A 21579-nucleotide genomic window follows, 5' to 3' on the forward strand; every position below is an offset into this window, starting at 1 on the left:
TTAACGCGGACGTCGATCGCGATTAAGCGCGTTCTCGTTCGGCGTTCGCGCGAGAGAGGACCACGCTATCAGCCATTCACGCCTCCGAAATTTCGCCACTTTGTATGCGTCGGCGAGGCTTCGGCTTCTATTCTACCTCGAAATAACTTCGTTTCAATAGCGGTTAATTCAATTGTCTCGAGATAATATCGTATACCGTGCAGTGAATATCAAACGAAGGGGTGAGTCGCGTCGCTCGGAGCGATACTCGTTCTCCGCTGCGTCGGTGAGGGGCGGAGAGAGAGGGAGGGGGGACGGTGATTTCGTTCCCCCGGAGCGGGTTTCGGCATAATCTTCCGAAAAAGCGAACGCAGAGACAATTCGACGGAAAAGAACGTTGCATCCCCGCCGACCGTGCGTTCGGGGATGAACGTTGCGTCTCGGTTCGTTTCTGTCGGAAGAAATAACGTCTGCCGGCAACAATGTTTGGAGAAGGAAACGCGACGGTTCAACCGGTTCCTCGTATTTAAGGAAAACAGGAGCGGAACGACGTCGTTGGGAAAGTTAGCCGAGGAACACGATGCCTGGCAAATGTTCAGTCCTTGGGACATTTCAACAGCAGCCGATCCGTGCGTCTCCGACGCACAGTGGGGTGAATCCCCTAATGTGGGAAGTAAACTTATGTCGAGTCTTCGCAAAAATATGGGAATGGTACATAGTGATATATAATAAAAGATTAATACACATTCTATATTTCATACGTTCGATTGAAAATTGAATCGTTCAGAAGACAATGCTAAGTCGATTGATACTTTCTTGTAGATTTTAATGGAATCAGTATTCTCTTTAGTTCATTGCATAGCTTCCGAATATGTTGTACAATCATTTCAGAAGTTCAAACAATTTCCTCGATCTATTTTCCGGAGTTTACGTCGGCTTCGGAGCGACTCAATTATATTGTATATGAACATTGCACAATGTACAATAATACAATATACAGTACACAACAATGCCCAACTTTCAGGAAAGCTCAGTTTCCGAGTGCCCAAGGATAAAAAGACGATCAGGACATTATCCCTCGCACAGCCGGCTACCCCGAATACCAGACATTTCAGGTAAAACGTTGAAAATTCACTCTTGACCGGCTGGATCGCGCGAATGCCTCGCTATGCGACGGAATACCGACGGAATGCCGGAGCGTTCCGAGGCCGCGCGCTCCGGGGATCGCGCGAAATCGGGAAATCCAGTATTCGCGTCGTCGTCGTCGTCGTCGTCGTCGGCCGTCATCCCCGGAGCGGTTCGAGGGAGTGCGCGGGGCGGCTCGCAATTACTTTAATACGCGTCGCCTCGTTAGCCGAAGCTGCGATTGCCACTCGAATAATCGACTCGCTCGAGTGTTCTCCAGAGAAGAAATGGAAATGAGCAACCCCGGTGGATCCCGTGGAACTCTGAGGAGCCGTCGCACTCGGGAGCAACCCTGAAAGCCGCCCGGGGCTCGAGGAACGTTGGCCGGCCGGGACGCGAGGGTTCGCCGGAGTCCGGAGCTCGCTCTAATCGCGTTCCGTCTCGTTAAGGCTCGTCACGCGTTACCGCCACCCAAAGCACGCGTTAACGAAGCCTCCAGCGAAAGATTAACTCGGCGCGACCGCCTGCGAACCAGTCCTCCGTTCACGGATAACCGATCGCGAACAAGGATCATCGAGGATTCAAATAGAGCGAAGGAAACAAAGGAGATTCTTATGCAACGCGATCATTATGGATTCTGAAGATCATTCTCTAACACTCGAGCGATCACCAATTATGAAGATACTAGGACATTTGAAGCTTGAATCCCCCATTGGAATCCTTGACACTAGAACCACCGGATAGACTGACTGTCTTAACCCTTTGCGGACGAATGTCAACACTCGAAGTCAAACTCTCATATTTATAATACTAAGTTGCACACAAACTAGTTACTAAAACAGCGAAAGATCAGTACATTGTTTCTTTTTTCTCTATTATTTCGACAGGATCTGCCTTAGGTTTCGTATACTATAAATAATCTCCGTCCACGAAGGGAGTCCTCTATAGAAAGTTGAAGTGATTCGCGATTCATTCCTTGTAATCTCACAAGTGGCTGAGAGTCGCATCGTGTTATTCGTTATAAAAACGCGGTACGATAAGATATACGATTAAAAATCGAATCGCTCCGCCGGAGCGGCGACTCTGCGTTGGGAAACACTGGTGCTTTATTCGTAGCAGCTTATAGACATAGTCCCGAGAAGCCCAAGGTACAGGGAAAGTCTCGTGAGTTACGAACGCGAGGAAACCGCATGCTCGGTCTTCCGGCGGAACCGTCGGATCGGGGAGGGGCGCGATTTCACGGACGAGGACGATGCAGGTAACCGCGTTACGCGTTGCTCGTAAATTAACCCCGCATTCGAGGCTCGCGGTCGGCGCCGATGGGCGCCGGGCAACGGGCGAGCATCGAGGGATCGACCTGGCCGCACGCGTTGCCTTTGTGTCATTAGCTTTTGACGTGGCGCCCGTATTTGCATAGATCGGGTGCGCGAAAGCGCCGCGATCGATGCCGAGAGCTCGGAGACGATCGAGGTGTCGCGCGCGGACGGAAAGTCGCGACGCCGCGTTCCACCGGAAAGGATCAAGGAAACGCGTCCGCGACGTGGGAGAGCCGCTCACGGCCATCGGTAGCGAACGGTAGCCGTTCCCGCGGACTGGTTCCTAGGACAACTGGTGTCTGGCCGCGTGTGCTCGCTAACGAGCGGCGAAACAAGGCGCGGCGCGACGCCGTCTCGCGAAAATCGCAAACAAACGCATTTTCCTGGAAGCTGTTCGACGATTCGACAAGCGAAAAAACGGTCGGCGCGTGTCTAGGACGAATCGATTTAGCTGGCTGGATCGAGTTTCAGCGCGCTGCTATCCTCTTCGTCTTCTCTCGTGCGTCGCTGCACGCGTAACCTCCGCCACGCGACTCCTAAGCGTTCGTCTCGAGAAGCGACGATGCTGCCGCGAGATCGTGGTCGTCCGAAATGTCGACGGTTCCCGCTCCTGAAACGTTCGACGAGATACAATAGAGGGTTTTCGGCACGCGATACGCGTCCGATAGCAGCTGCGTCCACTTGACGCGTAATTAACGAGCTCTCGCGCGGTTCTTTTCAATTTGTAATGGTAATCTTCCACGGATCGGGATAGCAGCGATCGAACCAGTTCCGATACGCGGCGCGAGGAGGGACGGGGCGAGAGCGAAGGCGAGCCGAGGTGAGGCAAAGCGAACGATCGCCTTCTATTCCAATCGCGGAATTGATTAGACACCGGCAGATATTAGATCGAACGAGCGCACGGCGCAGTTACGATTCGGCGAACGTCGCTCGCGGCAGCGATAACCATCGACGCGACCGGATCGCGACACGAACGCGCGTCCTCTTATCTTATCGCCGGGAGATCCGTCGGAACTATTCCGTGAATCTCAATAGATCGCGCACGCGCGCGCGCGCCGTAACTAACGGAGATTTCGGCTGTCGCACGCCGCCGTTCCGCGGCACGAGCCCGGAGGACCGAAAAGTTCGATCGATCCCGTCCCGTTGATCGTTGACGTCGCGCGCGCCTCGACGACGATCGCGATTGCTACTGGCCACGACAATTGAATCGTTTGACCCGTTTCTATTAGCGAGTCGCGGCTGCCGCGAATGGGAAGCTCGCCAGCCGGCCGAGATCTGGCAGCTTCGTAGTCTCGTAAATCGATTCGGAAAATGAAGCGGTGCGATCATCAGTCCTGAATCACGCGCGCACCGCGACGGTGTGAACGACGGGTGGAAACGACGGTTGGAAACGACGGCAAACTCTGGCGAACGTGGCCGAAGTGAAGGACGAGCAACCCCGAACCACAGTAACCGGCAGTCTCATCCGACTATACATATATAAAATCGTTTCTTGTTCCCGACGGAAAACGATCGACCGATCCATTCACAGTGCGATGACTAAGGGGAGGAACAGTGATCCCATCGCCACGATAGACGGTGAGAAATAGAACGCTCTCCTATCCTCGTTCCGTCTCCTCGAGACCAACGACCGTAATTTTCAGTGAGATGCGACGACATCGACGTCGGCGGCGCCGCGGACCTCGAGAGGGCGATAGCTGAGACAGGTTAGTGCACCTTGGCGAGCGTCCACCCGCGGTTACGCGAGCAACGACCGAATCGCGCTCGCGCCTCTGGCTCTTTTGCTCCGCAGGTTACGGCACGTTCAACGTGTTACTCCTGGTGGCGGCACTGCCGGTCGCTTGGAGCGGGATCTTCGACACGACCACCACCGCCTTCGTTCTGATCTCGATCGAGTGCGACCTCGGGGCGACTACCTTGCGCAAAGGGGTGCTAGCCTCCATGCCGTTCTTGGGTAGAGTATCGTTGCACCGATCAGTGGGGGCGCGTCGCGCGTCGCCCGTCGCCCGTCGCGCGTCACGGTCACGCGACGCGTGTCACGCGATACGCAATCATCGCTCGCCACTGATCGGCTTTCCACGTGACGGGCTCGGTCACGAGTTCGCGACCGCGATTACCCGCAGCTCTCCTTCCGGCAGGCATGATCCTGGGGAACGTGATCTGGGACCGCGCGAACCCCTGCGTCGCCACGCGGAACCTGTTCATCCTCAGCCTGCTGGCGGACGCCGCGCTGAACGTGGTTAGCAGCGCCATCGATTCCTATCACGCGTTCCTAGCGATCAAATTCCTCACCGGTATTCTGTGAGTCGTCGCCGAGCGACGTGCACCGTTACGCGCGGCAACCCTCCCGAGTCGGGCTCACGAACATCCGGCTTGTTTGCAGCGTCGCCGGCCCGTTCTCGATGGTGATGCAATACCTGTCCGAATTTCACTCCGCCAAGTACAAGGCCAGCTTCGCGAGGTGGGCCGGCCTGGCCGTGAACGCGGCGATCATCCTCCCGGCAGGTAAGCCCGATCGTCCTATCGATTCGTTTCGATCGAACAACGTGGCGCGTTCGCAGCCTTGGCTTTCTCGATCGTGCCACTATCCTTGGACGTCGAGATATTCTATCGGCGCTACAACTCTTGGCGAATCTACCTGCTGATCTGTTCGATGGTTCCGTTGATCGGTATCCTGACGACCAGCACGCTGCCGCACTCCCCCAAGTACCTCGTGGAGATCGGCAGGCCCGACGAAGCCTTGAACCTGCTCCGGAGGATGTACTCGGTCAACAGGTGGAAATCCGCCGACACGTTTCCGGTAAGATTCCAGGGACTCCGTTGACGACGTTGCAGTCGCGAGACGATTCGCTAGAATATCGTCTCGAATATCCGATCTCGATGGACCGACGACATCATCCGTCTCCGTTGCAGATAGAAACGCTGCTCGGCAGTCGGACCGCGCGGGCGTCTCGCCGCTCGTTTTTCAAGGAGAACTCCGAGAGATTACGGTTAGCCTGCTACAATACCAAGGTATTGTTCTCCGCGCCGTATCTGGCCGGCGTCTCCCGGCTGGGCTTCCTGCAGTTCGGTAGCTCGTTGGCGTGAGTTTCCCGGATAACCCTCCCCCTCTTCGATTCCGCTTCTCCCGCCGAATTCGTTTACGCAGGTTCCACACGATGAGGCTCTGGGTGCCGCACACGTTCATGATCATAAGCAACTTCAACGGCGACGCGTGGACGGAGGACAGGCCGCCCCTTCTCGCGGACCTGCTGGACCGTCGGAATTCCCTGGCGATGAAGGATTACGTCCGATGCCCGAATTTATACGACGTCTGCGCGATGGTGAGAAGTCTCGCGGCGATCCCGGCCGGCACCGTGTCCAATCGGGTTTCTGTTTCAGTGGACGGTGAACAGTCCGATCTATATGAAATCGACCATTATCGCGTTCTCGACCGTGGTCGTCGCGTTCCTCGCCGGAACGGTAACCAACACCGAGTTCCAAAGAAAGACGGTGCTGCGTGAGTCTCGATTTCTGGATTAACGCGACAGCTAACGGACGCGGATCCGAATTGACGAGCAAGTATTCGGTTACGAGCTCGCGCGTCCGCCTTCCCCCCGTTCCGCCGATTACACCGGGCAAACGCGTTCGGTTGTCGTTGCAGTTGCCGCCTTTCTGATACCGGCGGGCAGCGGCCTCGGCCTGAACTGGGTCCCGGATCCACCGAACATACTGACGCTCGCAGCCGCCATTATCGTCGCCGGGAAAGTCGCCAGCAACGTCGTGGACCAAGTCAACGTCCAAGTGGTCCCCGTCCCCTTGAGGTAATGCCACGGTTTCGAGTCAGCTCTCTTGAGACTTTCTTCTTCCCTCCCTAGCCGCGTGTGTGTGTATGCGTGTGCGCGGATGCGCCAGTGTACCGTCGACCGGCACCGGAATCGCGACTAACTCGTGCGTAACCTTCGACGAACAGGACCACCAGCGTTACCGTCCTTTCGAACCTAGCCAACGTGGGAGCTATCCTCGGCAATTGCATCTTTTCAGCCCTAATAGACAAGCAGCCTGTCGCAGCGTTCGTCGGTATCGGTGCCTTGATGCTCGGTAAGTTCCCCGAGTTTCTCTTATCCTTACTCCTGGATCTCTGGATCTTCCTTCCGGCGCGTCACAGCTCGAGCTTGTTTTAGTTTGCTTCGTTTTGTCGTTCGTCCTACCGGGACCTATAAAAGCACCGAAAACGGTCGTCGGCAACTGCGCGTGACGCGCTGCCGCGCAAAGGGCCGACCAGGATATCCTCACTCCCAATCGCGGGTCCAACCAGTCTTCCACTTCTAGATCGCCGATCGACCGGTCGGCTAGTCCAAACAGCGACGCGGCTTCACGCAACAGATGTATACTTGTATCGGGTCACTAGAAATATATTTCTTTAAGTACATCGTGAGACAACATTCCTCGACTTACCTTTCATCGATCACAACGTCGTAATCGTATACTCTGCAGGAGTAAACTTATGCTAAATATTTGTCGTTTAGAGAAAATTCAAATCTTGCGTTCCGTTATCCATCTCTTCGTCCTGCGAGTTTCTTTTCGATATTAGCTGGTACCGGAAATATCGAACATTCCATCGAAGTATCGAACGCTCCGATACATCGAGCGTTTAACGCGAAAGTCGAAACCGTTAACGGTCAGAACTGTTGACAGTTTTGCGTCAGTATTAATATTAACCAAAGTGCTGGAATCCTCGTGCATTTCACCCCGGATAATCGTGAACGCATTACCATCAATTTAGAGAAGCGAAAGGAACTTGAGCTGAAAATCGCTGGTAAGTGGATTCTTCAATCACCTGCGTCAACAACCGACGTTAGCAAACGCGTAAATAAATATTACCTACACTTCCTGACGCATCGTGTGACAAAAGTCCATTTACCGTTTAAACAGTTGATTCTATTGAACTTCTTCGCTGTAATGCATTCCTACTTATCGTTCGCGTCTTAATCATTATGGTACACTAGGAATTTTTGTAAGCATTTTTAATGAGACGTGTCAAACAATGGTACGCGAAACAACAACGTAAATAATATGAAAAATATCTGAAATGTCAGCAGAAGCTTGAATATACTTAACATGTCATTTGAAAAATAACAGCACATTATAAGCAAGATATAAATTTCCGGTAGCACGGAACGTGTTGACGTACGGACATTGCGGCAGAAGACGTTTCTTCGGAAAAATTCCATTTTCGACTAGTGGCGCCGTTCACGGAAACGTGCTCAAATTGCTAAGCGAAAGCTCGGATCGATAATGCACGAATTTGTTTTTCCTTGTCGCAAGAACCGAGTTCCCCGTTTATTCGACTCGTCCCACTGTTGCTCGATATTAACGCGTGGACGGAAATAAACACCTGCGTAGGTTGAAGCGACGAGAATAACACTCGATACTATTGCTATAAATAAGGTGTAAAAATAGACCGAATAACTCATATTTTCATGGTCCAATTCGGGTTGTTTTACCGCGGGAGTTGTATAAGATCGATCACCTTGCACGTGGACCAATCAACTGCGGAGGTTACGTCGAAGGTATAGGTGAAACCTCCAAAAACCTGATAACCCAAAAGAACGACATTTTCTACGTAGTTTCATTTTGTATAAAAACAATGTTTGCGAGAAGGATTTTTGTCGATGCGAACGTTAAGATGCAGAATTTTACCAAAATTTCACTTTACCATTTCAATGTCAATCCCTGTAATTTTTGACACTTTGATGTCTTGATTGAGTTAATATTCTATTAACAGCTTCATTTTGTATAGGGAAAATATTGAGGAGTAGGATTGTTGGAAATTCTAAAGTTGAGAGAAAATTTTGCAAAAACGTGTTTTACCACGTGTCAGTCTCTACGTTACCGTTACAGTAAAGGCAACATTGCTCACGATGCGACGAACAGATGTTTTTAAAAATAACTTGAAAAATTTGAATCTTAACCTTCGCATCGCTGAAATGTCCTTGTAAATATTGTTTCTATTTAGAAGAAGATAAGTTTCTATTTATATGTAGGAGTTCAGTCCTATTGGATTCTGACAGGTTTTCTGAGGTCAGCCAATAATATTTTCAGATAGTAAAACTTTATCTGTGAAATAGCATGCCTAATCCTAACCCAAACATTTGTTGACGCTAAATCATATGACACACTCGTAGCAGAAATGAAGTATATAGCTAATTCGATTTCTACTGACAAGCCTAAAATTTTGTACTATCGGTAACGTCGAGATCGACAACGAAATGGTTTGGGGGTCTCACGACCCCCAAAGCTCTGGCAAAAATTTCCATAAGGTATTACATCTATACGTGTTTTTAGTCTGTGCCAAATATTTGAAATTATAACCTCAAACTTAAGAAAGTTTAAGATGTAAAATTTATTTATCTAGTCGTTATTTACTTTTCAGATATTTGATTTTCGTAGTTACGACTGTTAGTCCGTTGTCAGTGTCACGTATCTTCGTTACAATTGGTAACACTGAATTCAGCGATTAACAATAATTTTTAAATTTATAAAATACATTCTGTTCACATTCCGCGAACAGTTTATTTATGTAGTCAAGACAAGATATTCTTATTCACACTTGTGTTACTTATAAGAAAAGTTGAATATTAATTCAAAACTACGATACTAAGAATTGTGAATTTGAGTATCAACTTGATGATGGTGATGATTAAACAAAATCCGTTTTGCCCGAATGTTCATGTAAACCTGTGTACATTTGGGGTGATTAACGTATAGCGTTATTTCGTTAATTTTAAGTTTTTTTGTGATTTTTTAAATATCATTTCTACCTGTTAGGCCTTTGAATAAGACGAGCTGTAATGGATGTGAACCTTTAAAAATAAAATCATCACGCGAAACTAATGCTGCATTTGGTTACTCGAAAGATAACGAAATATCTTGTGTATTATATTGTAATTTGTAAGAAACTGAATGAGGAATTTTAAGGGGTTGAACAGTTGTACCATATACATTCTTTAATCCCAAAAATAATGCAAAGATACTTCATAAAATTTTCATATATCGGTACAGAATACAGGTATTACGAGACGCGCACGTGCTTTTAATAGTTTTGTTGATAATTCCTTTTTCCACTAAATAAAATATAATATTGAGTATTTGAGATTTTGCAGTGTATAAGGTGAAATTATTGCAAATGATTTTTTTAATTCATTAAATAAGGGGACTGCAGAAAAATATATTTCAGTCGGAACATATAATCCATGATACAGATACTATTCAAGGAGCTTTAGAATGCGCTTTTTCAGTGCTGAGACCAAAATGCACAGTTTGGCCAAAAATAAGTACTTCTAGCAGGTGAATCTCTTTATTAGACTTGATTTTTCCAGACGCTTCGTACAATGAAATATCAAAATACTTGTTTCCTACAATAATTGTAATCTATATTTATATAATTTGTAGAACTGATACTGGTGTACATGCTCTCTGTAATACAGCTCATGTTGACATACAGAATTCGTGCAATGGTATTTATAATCCTAGTATAGTATGTAAAGACGTAAATAGATACCTAACAAAATGTAGACATGATATCAGGTAAAGAATTTCATAATTATTATCTTTTAATCTCTACGGATGTTTAATGTATTAATATATCATTTATAAGACTTTTAGAATTTGTGCCTGTAAAGGAAACGTTTCATGCCAGACATGTGGCAACCCAAAGAAAATATATCTACAGATTTATGATACCTAAGGTATCTACTAATCACCAATTACCATTAATTGAGAAATCGCATACCCACTGCTTTAGGTACTGTTATAATTTCTATAAAAAATATGTTTAATATTCTAGAAATAATGTTACCTTTCTACATGCTTTTGTGTATATATTTCTAGGGATAAAAATTTTGATATAGAACGAATGAAACGTGGAGCGAGGCTCTTTTTAGGAACAAAAGATTTCAAGACATTTTCAGCATCTCCAAAAACCAAAACAAATTTATTATATCGTAGAACCATTGATGAATTCACTGTAGAAAAAAGTCATCCGCTTATGCCTATGGATCCTTTGTCACAAAATTATGAATTTTGGCAAGTTTTGTGTAGCTCAAGATCTTTCTTATACAATCAGGTGTGTAACAACAAAAGAACATCAATTTTATTAATTATTTATTACTAATTATTTAATACGTTTTTAATATTCAAGCATTAGTATTTTCGTGAGTACCGCGCGAAACGTGTGATACACAAAGCAAACGTTTCTTTATTTATATCTATACGAGATAACGGTATTTTCATTCAAATTTAATTTCTTGTTTTAAAGATACATATGTTTAATCGATTATTTTCAGGTGAGACGGATGGTAACTGCTTTGTTACACTTAGGTGCTGGATATATCACAGAAAGGGATATAAACTGCATGTTACAAGTTCCAAATCATCAAAATTGGATAAGGCACTTGCCACTAGTACCACCATCAGGTTTACATTTGATAAATGTGGAGTATTCACAAGAAACCTTAGATAAATACATTATCAAATGCAAACCAACAACGCCTAACAACCCTATAGTTAAACCAATCGATTTAGATGAGACATAACATAGATTTAATAAACATTAAAAAATTATAATTTCACTTTGAACTTTGTTTTATTCTATTCGAATATCGTGCATCAGTAATGAATTTAGAAAATCTGCTGAAAAATAAAAAGTCGCTTTTGAAACCTTGTAAAACTGTTGTAACAACAGTGCTTGGCCAAAGATACGAAGAAGTCAATGGAGAAAAGAAAGAATTGCCACCTGGAACACCATTTATTGTAGACGACAAACCCGACTTACAGGTTGCACAAATAATGCCTGGATTGTTTCTGAGCTCGCAAGATCCTGTAGGAAGTATAGAAATTTTACAGGCACATGATATTCATAGTATTTTGAGCATCGGTATCAGTGCACCAATTAGGTTCGACTCTATTACATATTATCACTGTGAATTATTAGATTTACCCGAGAGCGATTTAACTTCTTCAATGGAACAATGTATAAAAATCATAGATGAAAATCGTGTTAAAAATATTCTTGTACACTGTAACGCTGGCGTGTCTCGTTCGCCAAGCATCGTTATTTCTTACTTAATGGCGTCCGAAAAATTGTCATTTGACCAGGCTTATCAGAAAGTGAAGGAAGTTAGAAGTTGCATTAAACCGAACGAGGGATTCGTGAAACAGCTACAGGCGTTTCAGATACCAGACAGTATATAAGAGTATGGAGAAAATCGTAAACACTTCATTCAAATAGTATGATGATGTACCTGTTTCAAGGTACTACAGTGAGGAAAACACAGTCTTAACAATAGATTAATTATGTATATATATTATTACAATAGATTTTATGTATTATGACATTATGTGTACAGAGAATATTATTTCGTAATTACAATATTTTATATTTATAATTCATTAGAAAAGGTACATTCATGCACAGCATCTATCAAACTCTTAGCCAAAACTAAACATATTTAAAGACTGCTAATTCTGGCATTTTTGTATATCAACCATGCTTTGGAGATGACATGTAGGTCGTCGTACCAAGTAGTTTTATAAAAATTACTGTAAATCTAAAAAATATAAGTGAATTTCTGTATACATGACCTATTATTTCATTTTCGTGATAGTAGTATATTATTGTACCTTGTAGTACAATATCTAGTATATTGATGATGATATATATGTGTGTATGTGTGTACGTGTGTATATATCTATATATGTATATATAGATACATATACTTGCCAACAAAAAGTAAGAAATACAAGTGTTTTGCATAATTCAAAAACTAGGTATCGATAAATCATATATAGTTGAATTGAAGTTACTTAAGGTACAGCAGAGATATGATTTCGTACATTCGGAAGTAATAAAAACTATTTCAAATACCCTATGTATTAGTAATATTTATCATTTAATAATAGAAGCACGATAATAGAATGCAGACAAAAGTTAAGAAACACTAATTTTTCCAATAGGTTACTAGTTGATCGTTCCAACGTAATAATTATTAAAACAAAACTTGAGCACATACGAGACCATAATAAAGGTAAACTAACGCGACGAAGTACAAATATACAGTGCCGAATATTAATAAAATTTCCCGTTAAATTAATCAAATGAATCTTGATTAGATGTCAAGCGGTAATATGATATGAAGAGTTTTCGATATTTTAATAAGGACAGACATTTACCCTTTTATATTCGGTTATTCTAATTGATAAAGAGTATACGACTTATTAAATAAATGTTTCTTAAGTTTTGTCTAAACGAATGTCTGTTGTATTCATTCCTGACGATTATATATACGCATATGAAACTAATATAGATGTATCATAAGATATTTTATACTAAAAATAATATATTTTTAGTATTTTGTTTATTCAATAACATACACAAATGAAGAAACAAAACATACATTACATAATTTCTGCTTTGTTTCTTAACTTTTGTCGGTAAGTATGTATAATATATACATACATATGTATATATATATATACATATTATACTTATGAATATATATATACATATATGTATAGGTATACGTGTATAATATAGTTTATTATCAATATTTATATACGTGTATGTTTATACATATAATCTAGTATTCACATTCCTCCAACAATTGAAATGAGCTGTCTCGAAGAAAATAGACAAGGCACTTGAACCGAATATCTTTTTCTTAGCTAGTTGGCCTCATAAATAGTAGAATGCAAACATTGCGCATTATACAGCAAATAGTAAAATAGAATAGAATAAATTAAAAATGTCGCCCTTTAAATTACGAATATTCGTGATTCTGTCGTACGAATGATGCCAAATGATGCTGTGTCTCGTCTTCGATCACTGCGTAAAAGCAGTTAGAAAAATATCAAGGCCTTCTAAAGATTATGTTCCCCAAAACATATTTATTCATCGTCACTAAAAAACATCTCTATATATTCCTTAAATTCCATCGTTTGAGACTATACAATGATCGCTTAACGCTTTGTTGGCAATTTGGTTCGCTTCATAGTGTGAGTGTGTCACCCCGATGGTTTTTGGTGTACGAATATCATCGACCTTATTTTATTTATACTAGGTTACTTAAAAAAGCAGGAAATCATATATATATATATATATATATATATATATATATATATATATATATGTATATATATATACACATATACACGAGAACAACATGTGTGTGTGTGTGTGTGTGTATATATGTATGTACATGCAATATATCTAGGAACGTTTTCCTTAGAAAGACCTTAAAGCTTTACATTTCACACACGATTCCCCGTGTACAGAATTCTAATATAGTGATGTGGTTCGAAATCGATTCCACTGAAGTCCAACGCAACAAAAAACGAAAGAAAATGCAATTTATGTACAAAAAAAAAATATAAATAAATTAACAAAAAAACACGATGCCCGGTTAAACGCGCAAGTGTCCAGTCGCGCAACCTACACAGATGGAGACAATCTGAAATATATATACATATAAATATACATATATAAATATATAATTTATACATATATATATATACAGGTTGCTCGGTAGATCGTGGTACAAATCGAGAAACTGACTGCTCTACTCAGTATAAAAGAAGAAACGAAGACATAGAACGTGTACCTTCTTTCTTTTTCTTTTTGTTTTTGTTTTTTTTTTCTTGTTCGAGATGTTTGATTTCCGAAAATTCATGTAAAAAAATTTAATTCTAAATTTTCGTTGTATTCTGTTTACACGTAGAAACATTTTTCTCAGGTATACCACAATTTACTTACCACCCTGTGTACAATACACAAAAGAAAAGTAATTGGTTCCTACGAAGCCACAGTCTTAAGTACAACATATCTGTACCTGAAAGGCATATCAGCGAAAATAAAACGTGAAATTAGATGTTCTCGTTATGAATACAATTGGCCGCCGTTCTTGCATCTGACTGCATTATTCTCTCTCTTTCTCTCTCTCTCTCTCTCTCTGCGTATTTATATTATGAGCGTGTGTGTGAGCGCACGTGTACATGTTCCTACATGGCAACGAACTTAAAATATTATGCGTTACAGTTACAGATACATCGGATATTGATATATGAACTGTAAATATAAACACCATCGTCAAACATTTTGTAGTAAACCAGTGTCAGAGTCCAATAGAGTGGCCAGGTCGTATGCAGCAACATCAGTAATGAAACAGGGAACCACCTAGCACTAATGCATTTACCCTTTCATATTGTTTGTCAGAGGAAAGTTATTATGCTTTGTTACCTTACACGTGTGTTCGTCCATTTTTTTTTCTTTTTATTATTTCGTTTTCTTTCTATCGCGTTCGATCTCATCGTTCGCTTTAACGCTTAACGCCCCAAGGACCGTCGGGGTTTGTTACAGGTACGTGCGAGTATCCGGCGAACTGAGGGAACTCCTCTACGCTGGCAGTATTCGGAGCACTTTGTGGTTGCTGCTCCCAAGGACCACCTTTCACGAAGAAACCTGTAGAATTTTCATCGGCGTTTCGTTTAGCCACTCTAATTCCTCCTTGACTCCAAACGCGGGAGGAGTCAGGTGATTCGGCTGATACTTGTGTTTCTAAGACATCTTGAATCTGTGAACAATTTGAAACACCATTTTAATTTTCTGCTTATAGTTGATTATCTCTCGGTAGATAATAATTCTAAGGTACTCACGTATTCTTCAGTTAAATTTAATAAACGATCTTTCGCGTCGGCTACGTTCTCTTCAGTGCCCACGATTGTTACTAGGTTTTTATCGGGGTCAGTTCTTCGAGGGAATTTAATATCAACCGCAAATTCGTCCATTATTTTACGAATATTTCTACCTCTTGTACCAATCAAACGCGAGTGTACACGGTAATCTATGTCCACCTCTTCCTTCGTCAAACCGTTCTAAATAAAGGGAAGAGCAACAAGAAAATAGCATTATTTTTGGCTTACGATTACTTTCTTATGTTTCATACGAATGATTCAACTTACCAATTCATTGACGATTTTCATAATATCATTTTGCGCGCTATATGCATTCTTTTCGTAACCTGTGATTGTAATGATATGTTCTTCGGGGTCACCCTTACGTGGGAAGTTGATTTGAACGTCATGATCGCTGCGTATTTTATTAATTACGGCTCCCTTTCGTCCAATTATTTTTGGATGGTACTCTGGATTAACTTCGAGCTGAAAGAATTGATACACTCAGTTTTCTTTCTTATAAGTGTTTAAATAATATTAACAAATACATTGCCCAAAATAATTTTCATATTACTGTACAACTTGTGAACAAAATTAGAATGGAATAATGAAAGCTTCTATTTAATCCGCTGTCGCGTCATTTGTAAGAGATCTCAATAAATAATCATTGGAATAATGAACGATACCTTCAATTCGAATGATTTCAGCGCTCTGTCTTGTCTCTCAGCTTCCAATGCTTTGCACTTATCTAGAATAGCTTGCTTTGCATTTTCAACGCAAGACGGAGTTCCCGAAATCTAATGAACAAAATGCAATACATTATTGTCTGATAGTAATTAACATATCGACGTGATGATATACCTTGATATAGTCAAGTTTTTCTTCTGCTGGAGACAGCATGATATGAACGTCGTATATGTACATTAATTCTCGCACGTCACGGCCCTTCTGTCCTATGATGGAACGATGTAAATCGAATGGCACTTCAACCTAGAGTTAAAAATAATATTTTTATCCGATTACAAAATTATTCTCCCGTTTTATACTACTAAGCCAATTATCCGCACCTCTATTGTAATCGGTACTAAGTCAAGAAGCGCTTGTTTAGCAGATGCAACATTTTCCGGTTGTCCTGTAATGCGAATAATATCACAAGCTGGAACTGTTTCTGAAACTTCTCCGTTCTCGCCGTTCATCTGTTCTGTCTCGCGATGTTCATCTGAAATTCATCATATTCCATTAGAAACGTATAAAAATTAAGGAATCTCAATTCAATAATTTTAACTAATTCTATATGTCAAGTCAATGCGATGCAGTTATTATGTACACTAACCATACGTATCACGATCTGGGAATTTAATCTGCACATCATATTCAGAAGTAATCTGTTGCACTTTACGTCCTTTTGCCCCCATAACAGTGCGGTGATGTTTCTGAGGTATTATGCACTCTTCGGTTACCATCGATTCCTTCAAAGAAACGTTAAAACTGATGAGTACAGGCTGATCAAGAAACAATGCAACACGGATTAAAAAACGTTACCAATTCCTGCACAATCTCTCGCATTCGTTGTTTTGCGGCTTCTATACATTCGTGCGAGCCCTTCAGAATCACGCGATCGCTGTCAACACCTGCTCTTGGGAATGAAATTTGTACTCCTCCGCACTCGTCTGCGATACGATGTAACACCCCACCTCTACGTGCAACGAAATGTCTATGATGCTTTGGATCGATACGGATTTCACCTTCCGTAATGTTATCCTGCAGAGCAACACAAATGTAGATTCATAGTTTAACGCAAATTGAATTATAAGTCAGTTGAAATAGATGCATGCACTTTTAGCATCTCTATATAAAAATTAAAAGTATGATATACTTACGATTTCTTTGATTGTAGCTTCTAATTCAGCCTTTGCTTTGTCAACAGCTTCCTTCTTTCCCATAATTGTAATCACTTCTTTATCTGGTTCCTCAGCCGTTGGGAATATAATACGTGCTCCGGTGGATTCTCTTATCTGAATATGGCAAATATGATAAGAGATAATCACTGACTAAAATGTGTATAAGGAATACACGTGTAACTGAATGATTCCGATAAAAACCTTTTTAATATTGGCACCATTTTTTCCAATAAGGAATTTGTGGTGTTGTACTTTGGCACGGACTTCGGTTGAGTAACTGGACAATTGCTTTTCATTTGTAAGCTCTAGCAGTTGCTGCTTCGCCTTTTCGACGTCTTCTTTTGGCCCTCTAATAGTTACCTAAATAAAATATATGTATTAATTTGATATGTAGAAATAAAGGTATTTAGAAACTTTCGAAAGCTATTTACCTTGTCGCTTCGACTTTCTGCGGTAGGGAATTTAATGGCAACACCTCCACAATCTTCCATGATAGAATGAATCAGTTTCCCACCAATGCCAATAAGAGAATTGTAAAACTTCGGTGGAATCACTATTTCATACGTGACGATATTAGCCTAATATAGAAATGAAAAATAATTTAATAGAAGTGTTAATTCGCTTTCCCTAACAAGATACAATAATGAAATTACCAGCTCATTTTGTATTTTCTGAATCATTTCTTTGGCTTTTTCTACATTTTCTTCCTTTCCTGTAATCGTTATGACATCACTTTTCTCACCTTCAGCAGGTAGATCGATCTTGGTTTGTGTTTCTTCCCTAATCTGTTAATGATTAAGAGAAAATTAGTAATTAAATTGCAGACCTATTATAAAATAACTTCACAGCACTGGGATATTAACCTTACGAATATTTACTCCGCCTTTTCCAATTACAAATTTATGGAATTGTTTAAAGATTGGTACCTCTAGCACATAATTATTCTCATTCAATTCTTTTACCAACTTCATTAAGTATTTATGGCACTTATCTACGTCTTCTTTAGGCCCCCTGATTTTTACTATGTCTCCTTTCTCCCCTATAAAAAAAGAGAACGTTCTATGCAACACGAATAAATAACGAAAAAATCTATTCCTCTATTTATTAACTTTGTAAGTTAGATTTTTCGTTAAAAAGTTATATTTAAGCCATATTTCGTTTACGTAATTTGTAAGAATGAAACAATATAACAATATAAAATCTGAGGTGTGACCTGTACTCTAAAAATGTACACAGAGCTCTGATTGGCCGAATGCCAACAAGGGACGAGGTCTTTCAAACGATTGTACCTGGCATAAATCCGAGTTCTAGTTATTGCATATATCACACTACATACCTGGACCAGGAATAGTAATCTGTACTTGATTAAACTTATCTCTGATTTCTTTAATATTATCTCCCTTATTTCCAATAATACTAGGATAATATCGGTGATCTATTATCACATCTTTCTCTTTTTCATTCTCTAGTTTTTTCACCATCTCAACTAATTCCTGTTGAAGACAGAATTTTAATACACATATGTATATAGTATATATAACGTAAAATAAGTAAACATTACAAACCGTTTGAGCTTTCAATACGCCTGCCATGTTTCCTTCGATACGAATGACGTTACTACCATCATTTTCAGAAATATTAATCACAACGCCTGTTCCTTCTTTCACGCGGTTCACTGAAAGGAATAATTGTATAAATAATCTGTTGTTTAATTATCCCAACTGACCAATTCAATGTCAGAAGCTCACCGTTGCAACCATTTTTCCCAATAATATGTTTATAAAATCTGGGATCAACATTTAATTCTGTAAAAGTAAGCTTAGATATCAGGTCGTTAGCCATCAGTTGAAGTTCATTTTGTGCTTTTTCTACTTCCTCTGGTGGACCTTCAATTTTGATTTTGTCTTCTTTGCCAGTAAATTCTACATTCACTTTCGGCATTTCTTGCGTGATACGTTTAATATTCACACCTTTTCTTCCTATTATGTATTTGTGAATCCAAACGGGTGCTTTCACTACAGCTGTACGAACGCTGTTTGCTTTGTCGTACACTTTATCCAGCGCTATATGTAAAAATGTTCGTATTAATATATCCTATTTGTAACTAATTATTGAATGTAACTGTAAATCCAAAATCACCTTGACCAAGCTTCTCTTGAGGACCTCTGAGAGTAATAGTTCCTGTAGGTGAATCTGCTGCTGGCATTTCGACGCTTACACCGGTAACTTGTAATATTTCTGCTATGGTACTACCACGGGGACCAATAACATACTTGTGCTGAGACTTGGGAACTTCAACGGACACTATAGCACACCTTTTTTCCTACAAAATAAATGCAATGTTAATCGTAAGTCGTTTAAAAAAACAACGTACAACTTAGTTTAAATCTTTTACCATGTCTCTATAAATAGCTTCAATCTTTTGCTTTGCTGCTAGTACACCTTCCTTTTCACCAGCAATAGTAATCTCATCCTCTTGCACAGAGGCAGGAGGAATATTAATTCGAGCTCCAGTTTCTGCCATCATGGCATTGAGATTCTCATTATGCGCACCATGTATAAAAGGATGATAGATTTTTGGCACAGACACTCGTTCGAACGCCTTTCTTGACTGTAACATACATCGGTATATACATTATTCCATTGCTTAAAAATACTTAGATTGATAAAATCAAATATGTTGACCTACTTGCTCATCTGAAATTACTCGAATTTCATGTTCAGCTTTCTCTATTCCTTCCTTTGTCCCTGTGATTGTTATTGTGTCTGACTGATCCTGCACAGGTGGGACATTTATCTTAGTTGCAGTTGTCTTCTCTAGATCTTTAAGACGCTGCCCCTGTTTTCCAAGAATCCAACGATGGTGATCCTTTGGAATGCTAATTTGTTTACTCGCCTGTGACAATGAATAGAGCATATTAAAATATTAGTAAACTTAGCATACATTGTATAATTTATTCGAACCAAACCTGAGTTTGAAACGTTGTTAAAATTCGACGTTTGGCTTCCAAAACCTGATTCTGCTTGCCAGTTATTAGGAATGTAAGAGACTGATCCTTTGAAGATGCTATTTCAATAATTGTATTGGTTTCTTTCATTATTGTTTTACATGTACGAATAGATTCACGTTCACCAAATTTGTCGCTATGATCAAACTTGCGTTCTTCTCCAGGTACTCGGAACATCTAGACAAATGTTACATGAAAGATAAAAAAAATCATGTAAAGAAGAGATTCTATATTACACTTCAAAACTATGATTTATACCTGAGTAATTGTTATGCGTCCTAATTGTAAATTATTATTTATGGAGAAAATATTTAATTTCCCTGAACTGGAACTGGCTGATTCAGGAAGTACTGGGAATGTCTCATCATAGGTAGGTGGCTCATAGGCCGTTCCCTCTTCCATTACTGACTGCTGCTGCATAGTGGGATTATCCTGTTTCGTGCCAAGTCCTTACAGTAGCACTATAATACGAACCACAACACATTTACAAAACTTACAAAATATTTTAAACGGCATTCAATATATTCTTTTAAGAAATTATATGTTCATATATAATCATGTATTATAACAATAAATATTATTCATTGATAATGCCTTGTCTTTGAAACATGACCTATACAATTCAAAAAAGAAATGATCACCCAGAATTTCCTTCATTAAATATTTTTAAACATTTATAATTGTATCATATATTTCAAGTAGAATAAAGTATCTAAAATATATTCCATGAGTATAATTAACCAAGTCAGCCACATTTTTGAGCAATACCATGTGATTTAAAAAGTTCGAGAAATTAGGAAAGAGAGTAGCGGCAGATACGAAAAATTCTAAGGGAAATCGATAGTCATGTCTATAGAATACAATCTAAAACACCTTTCAACGGCGACATTCATTTTACATAAACGTTTAATCGACGATGTTGCACCCGATTCGAAGTCACATGTCCCATGACAATTATTGAATACGCGAAACAGCGAAATAGTTAAATGCCAGCATGTCAATGACCAGCAAGTGATTGTGCCAGTGACCACCATATGGAATGAAGTATTCACTTGACACGTCACAAGATCGCTAACCTCTTTCGTAAACGGTACGTGTGCACGTTGTACGTATCAGGGAACGAAGCTCATGAGTTTCTTAAACGGAACAGGAGTCACCCGTAATCCCAAAGTTAGTGCCGTTATGCTCGAAGGGAGGAAGACAGGGAAAGAGAAAGAGAGATATTCGTATGGGACGGACACGACGTTTCAGGAAGCCATACTCACTCTACCGTAATAAAGAAATCCGGCCAAGTAATAACTGTCTATTACGAAGCCAGTTTAATGGTGGATTTGCCTGAAACATGAGAAAATCCACGCGTATTATCCACTGATCACAGTTTAAGCTAATTCAATTATATCGAGCAAAGAAATCGTTCGCTTCTTCTACAAACGTACGTCTATCCTTACCGGTAACGCAAAGTGAAATGAGATAAATATTCCTCGATCATAGAAAATTACTAAAATCTAGGGATATCCGAAAGCATTTTTGCTGCCAACCTTG

General features: G+C 41.0%; 4 protein-coding genes across 19 annotated transcripts; 3 read left to right on the forward strand and 1 right to left on the reverse strand.

Annotated features, from left to right (window-relative positions):
* The first annotated feature begins 1075 nt into the window (after nucleotides 1-1075).
* LOC116434875 (synaptic vesicle glycoprotein 2C) lies at nucleotides 1076-6831 on the forward strand. 10 transcript variants are annotated; one of them, XR_012999658.1, is made up of 13 exons: nucleotides 2181-2362; nucleotides 3650-3998; nucleotides 4064-4126; nucleotides 4213-4374; nucleotides 4559-4721; nucleotides 4804-4925; nucleotides 4982-5220; nucleotides 5334-5503; nucleotides 5569-5743; nucleotides 5802-5919; nucleotides 6064-6223; nucleotides 6278-6500; nucleotides 6584-6614. XR_012999658.1 is itself a non-coding variant. In XM_031993729.2 (13 exons), exons 2-13 carry the CDS (start codon nucleotides 3956-3958, stop codon nucleotides 6655-6657), a joined length of 1617 nt encoding a protein of 538 aa, XP_031849589.1. In that variant the 5' UTR covers nucleotides 2183-2362; nucleotides 3650-3955; the 3' UTR covers nucleotides 6658-6831. The 10 variants fall into 10 exon arrangements, 8 of the variants coding, with proteins under 8 accessions (XP_076227994.1, XP_076227992.1, XP_031849589.1 ...); XM_031993729.2 differs by having other exon boundaries at nucleotides 2183-2362; nucleotides 6373-6500; nucleotides 6584-6831; XM_076371879.1 differs by lacking the exon at nucleotides 2181-2362 and adding an exon at nucleotides 1076-1094 and having other exon boundaries at nucleotides 5569-5919; nucleotides 6373-6500; nucleotides 6584-6831.
* A 136-nt stretch (nucleotides 6832-6967) lies between these two features.
* LOC116434879 (tRNA pseudouridine synthase-like 1) lies at nucleotides 6968-10996 on the forward strand. Of its 5 annotated transcripts, none has more exons than XM_076371889.1 (8): nucleotides 6968-7218; nucleotides 7574-7972; nucleotides 8505-9471; nucleotides 9615-9749; nucleotides 9855-9989; nucleotides 10060-10206; nucleotides 10293-10527; nucleotides 10748-10996. In XM_076371889.1, the coding sequence occupies exons 3-8, from the start codon at nucleotides 9425-9427 to the stop codon at nucleotides 10994-10996; spliced, it is 948 nt and encodes a 315-aa protein (XP_076228004.1). In that variant the 5' UTR covers nucleotides 6968-7218; nucleotides 7574-7972; nucleotides 8505-9424. The 5 variants fall into 5 exon arrangements, with proteins under 5 accessions (XP_076228004.1, XP_076228003.1, XP_076228007.1 ...); XM_076371892.1 differs by having other exon boundaries at nucleotides 6970-7218; nucleotides 8505-9095; nucleotides 9640-9749; XM_076371888.1 differs by lacking the exon at nucleotides 8505-9471 and having other exon boundaries at nucleotides 9640-9749.
* Nucleotides 10997-11075: 79 nt separating this feature from the next.
* Nucleotides 11076-13620, forward strand: LOC116434877 (dual specificity protein phosphatase 19). The gene has a single exon (XM_031993733.2). It carries the CDS (start codon nucleotides 11076-11078, stop codon nucleotides 11652-11654), a length of 579 nt encoding a protein of 192 aa, XP_031849593.1. The 3' UTR covers nucleotides 11655-13620.
* Dp1 (satellite-binding protein 1 Dp1) lies at nucleotides 12012-21530 on the reverse strand. Of its 3 annotated transcripts, none has more exons than XM_031993736.2 (23): nucleotides 21486-21530; nucleotides 21303-21372; nucleotides 20296-20498; nucleotides 19999-20214; nucleotides 19719-19925; nucleotides 19425-19640; nucleotides 19169-19352; nucleotides 18778-19092; nucleotides 18595-18704; nucleotides 18366-18522; nucleotides 17893-18068; nucleotides 17683-17814; nucleotides 17461-17607; nucleotides 17231-17389; nucleotides 17009-17143; nucleotides 16671-16889; nucleotides 16462-16597; nucleotides 16196-16347; nucleotides 15990-16118; nucleotides 15815-15925; nucleotides 15417-15614; nucleotides 15111-15329; nucleotides 12012-15028 (listed from the first exon to the last, which is right to left on the reverse strand). In XM_031993736.2, exons 3-23 carry the CDS (start codon nucleotides 20455-20457, stop codon nucleotides 14774-14776), a joined length of 3735 nt encoding a protein of 1244 aa, XP_031849596.1. In that variant the 5' UTR covers nucleotides 20458-20498; nucleotides 21303-21372; nucleotides 21486-21530; the 3' UTR covers nucleotides 12012-14773. The 3 variants fall into 3 exon arrangements, with proteins under 3 accessions (XP_031849596.1, XP_031849597.1, XP_031849598.1); XM_031993737.2 differs by having other exon boundaries at nucleotides 21474-21498; XM_031993738.2 differs by lacking the exons at nucleotides 21303-21372; nucleotides 21486-21530 and adding an exon at nucleotides 20911-21290.
* Nucleotides 21531-21579: the final 49 nt, after the last annotated feature.

The sequence above is a fragment of the Nomia melanderi genome, chromosome 11 (assembly GCF_051020985.1).
Source record: "Nomia melanderi isolate GNS246 chromosome 11, iyNomMela1, whole genome shotgun sequence".
In the NCBI taxonomy this organism is placed as follows: domain Eukaryota; kingdom Metazoa; phylum Arthropoda; class Insecta; order Hymenoptera; family Halictidae; genus Nomia; species Nomia melanderi.

Coding starts and splice junctions, on each gene's coding strand:
- LOC116434875 (XM_076371879.1), top strand. CDS start 3,956: ATGACTAAGGGGAGGAACAGTGATCCCATCGCCACGATAGACG. Junction 4,926..4,981: donor GGCGATCATCCTCCCGGCAG/GTAAGCCCGATC, acceptor GCGCGTTCGCAG/CCTTGGCTTTCTCGATCGTG. Junction 6,224..6,372: donor GTGGTCCCCGTCCCCTTGAG/GTAATGCCACGG, acceptor TTCGACGAACAG/GACCACCAGCGTTACCGTCC.
- LOC116434879 (XM_076371888.1), top strand. CDS start 7,883: ATGGTCCAATTCGGGTTGTTTTACCGCGGGAGTTGTATAAGATCGATC. Junction 9,990..10,059: donor AAATGTAGACATGATATCAG/GTAAAGAATTTC, acceptor ATCATTTATAAG/ACTTTTAGAATTTGTGCCTG. Junction 10,528..10,747: donor GATCTTTCTTATACAATCAG/GTGTGTAACAAC, acceptor GATTATTTTCAG/GTGAGACGGATGGTAACTGC.
- LOC116434877 (XM_031993733.2), top strand. CDS start 11,076: ATGAATTTAGAAAATCTGCTGAAAAATAAAAAGTCGCTTTTGAAACCT.
- Dp1 (XM_031993736.2), bottom strand. CDS start 20,457: ATGCAGCAGCAGTCAGTAATGGAAGAGGGAACGGCCTATGAGCCACCT. Junction 19,353..19,424: donor AAGCTATTTATAGAGACATG/GTAAAAGATTTA, acceptor TTTATTTTGTAG/GAAAAAAGGTGTGCTATAGT. Junction 18,523..18,594: donor GCGTATTGAAAGCTCAAACG/GTTTGTAATGTT, acceptor TGTCTTCAACAG/GAATTAGTTGAGATGGTGAA.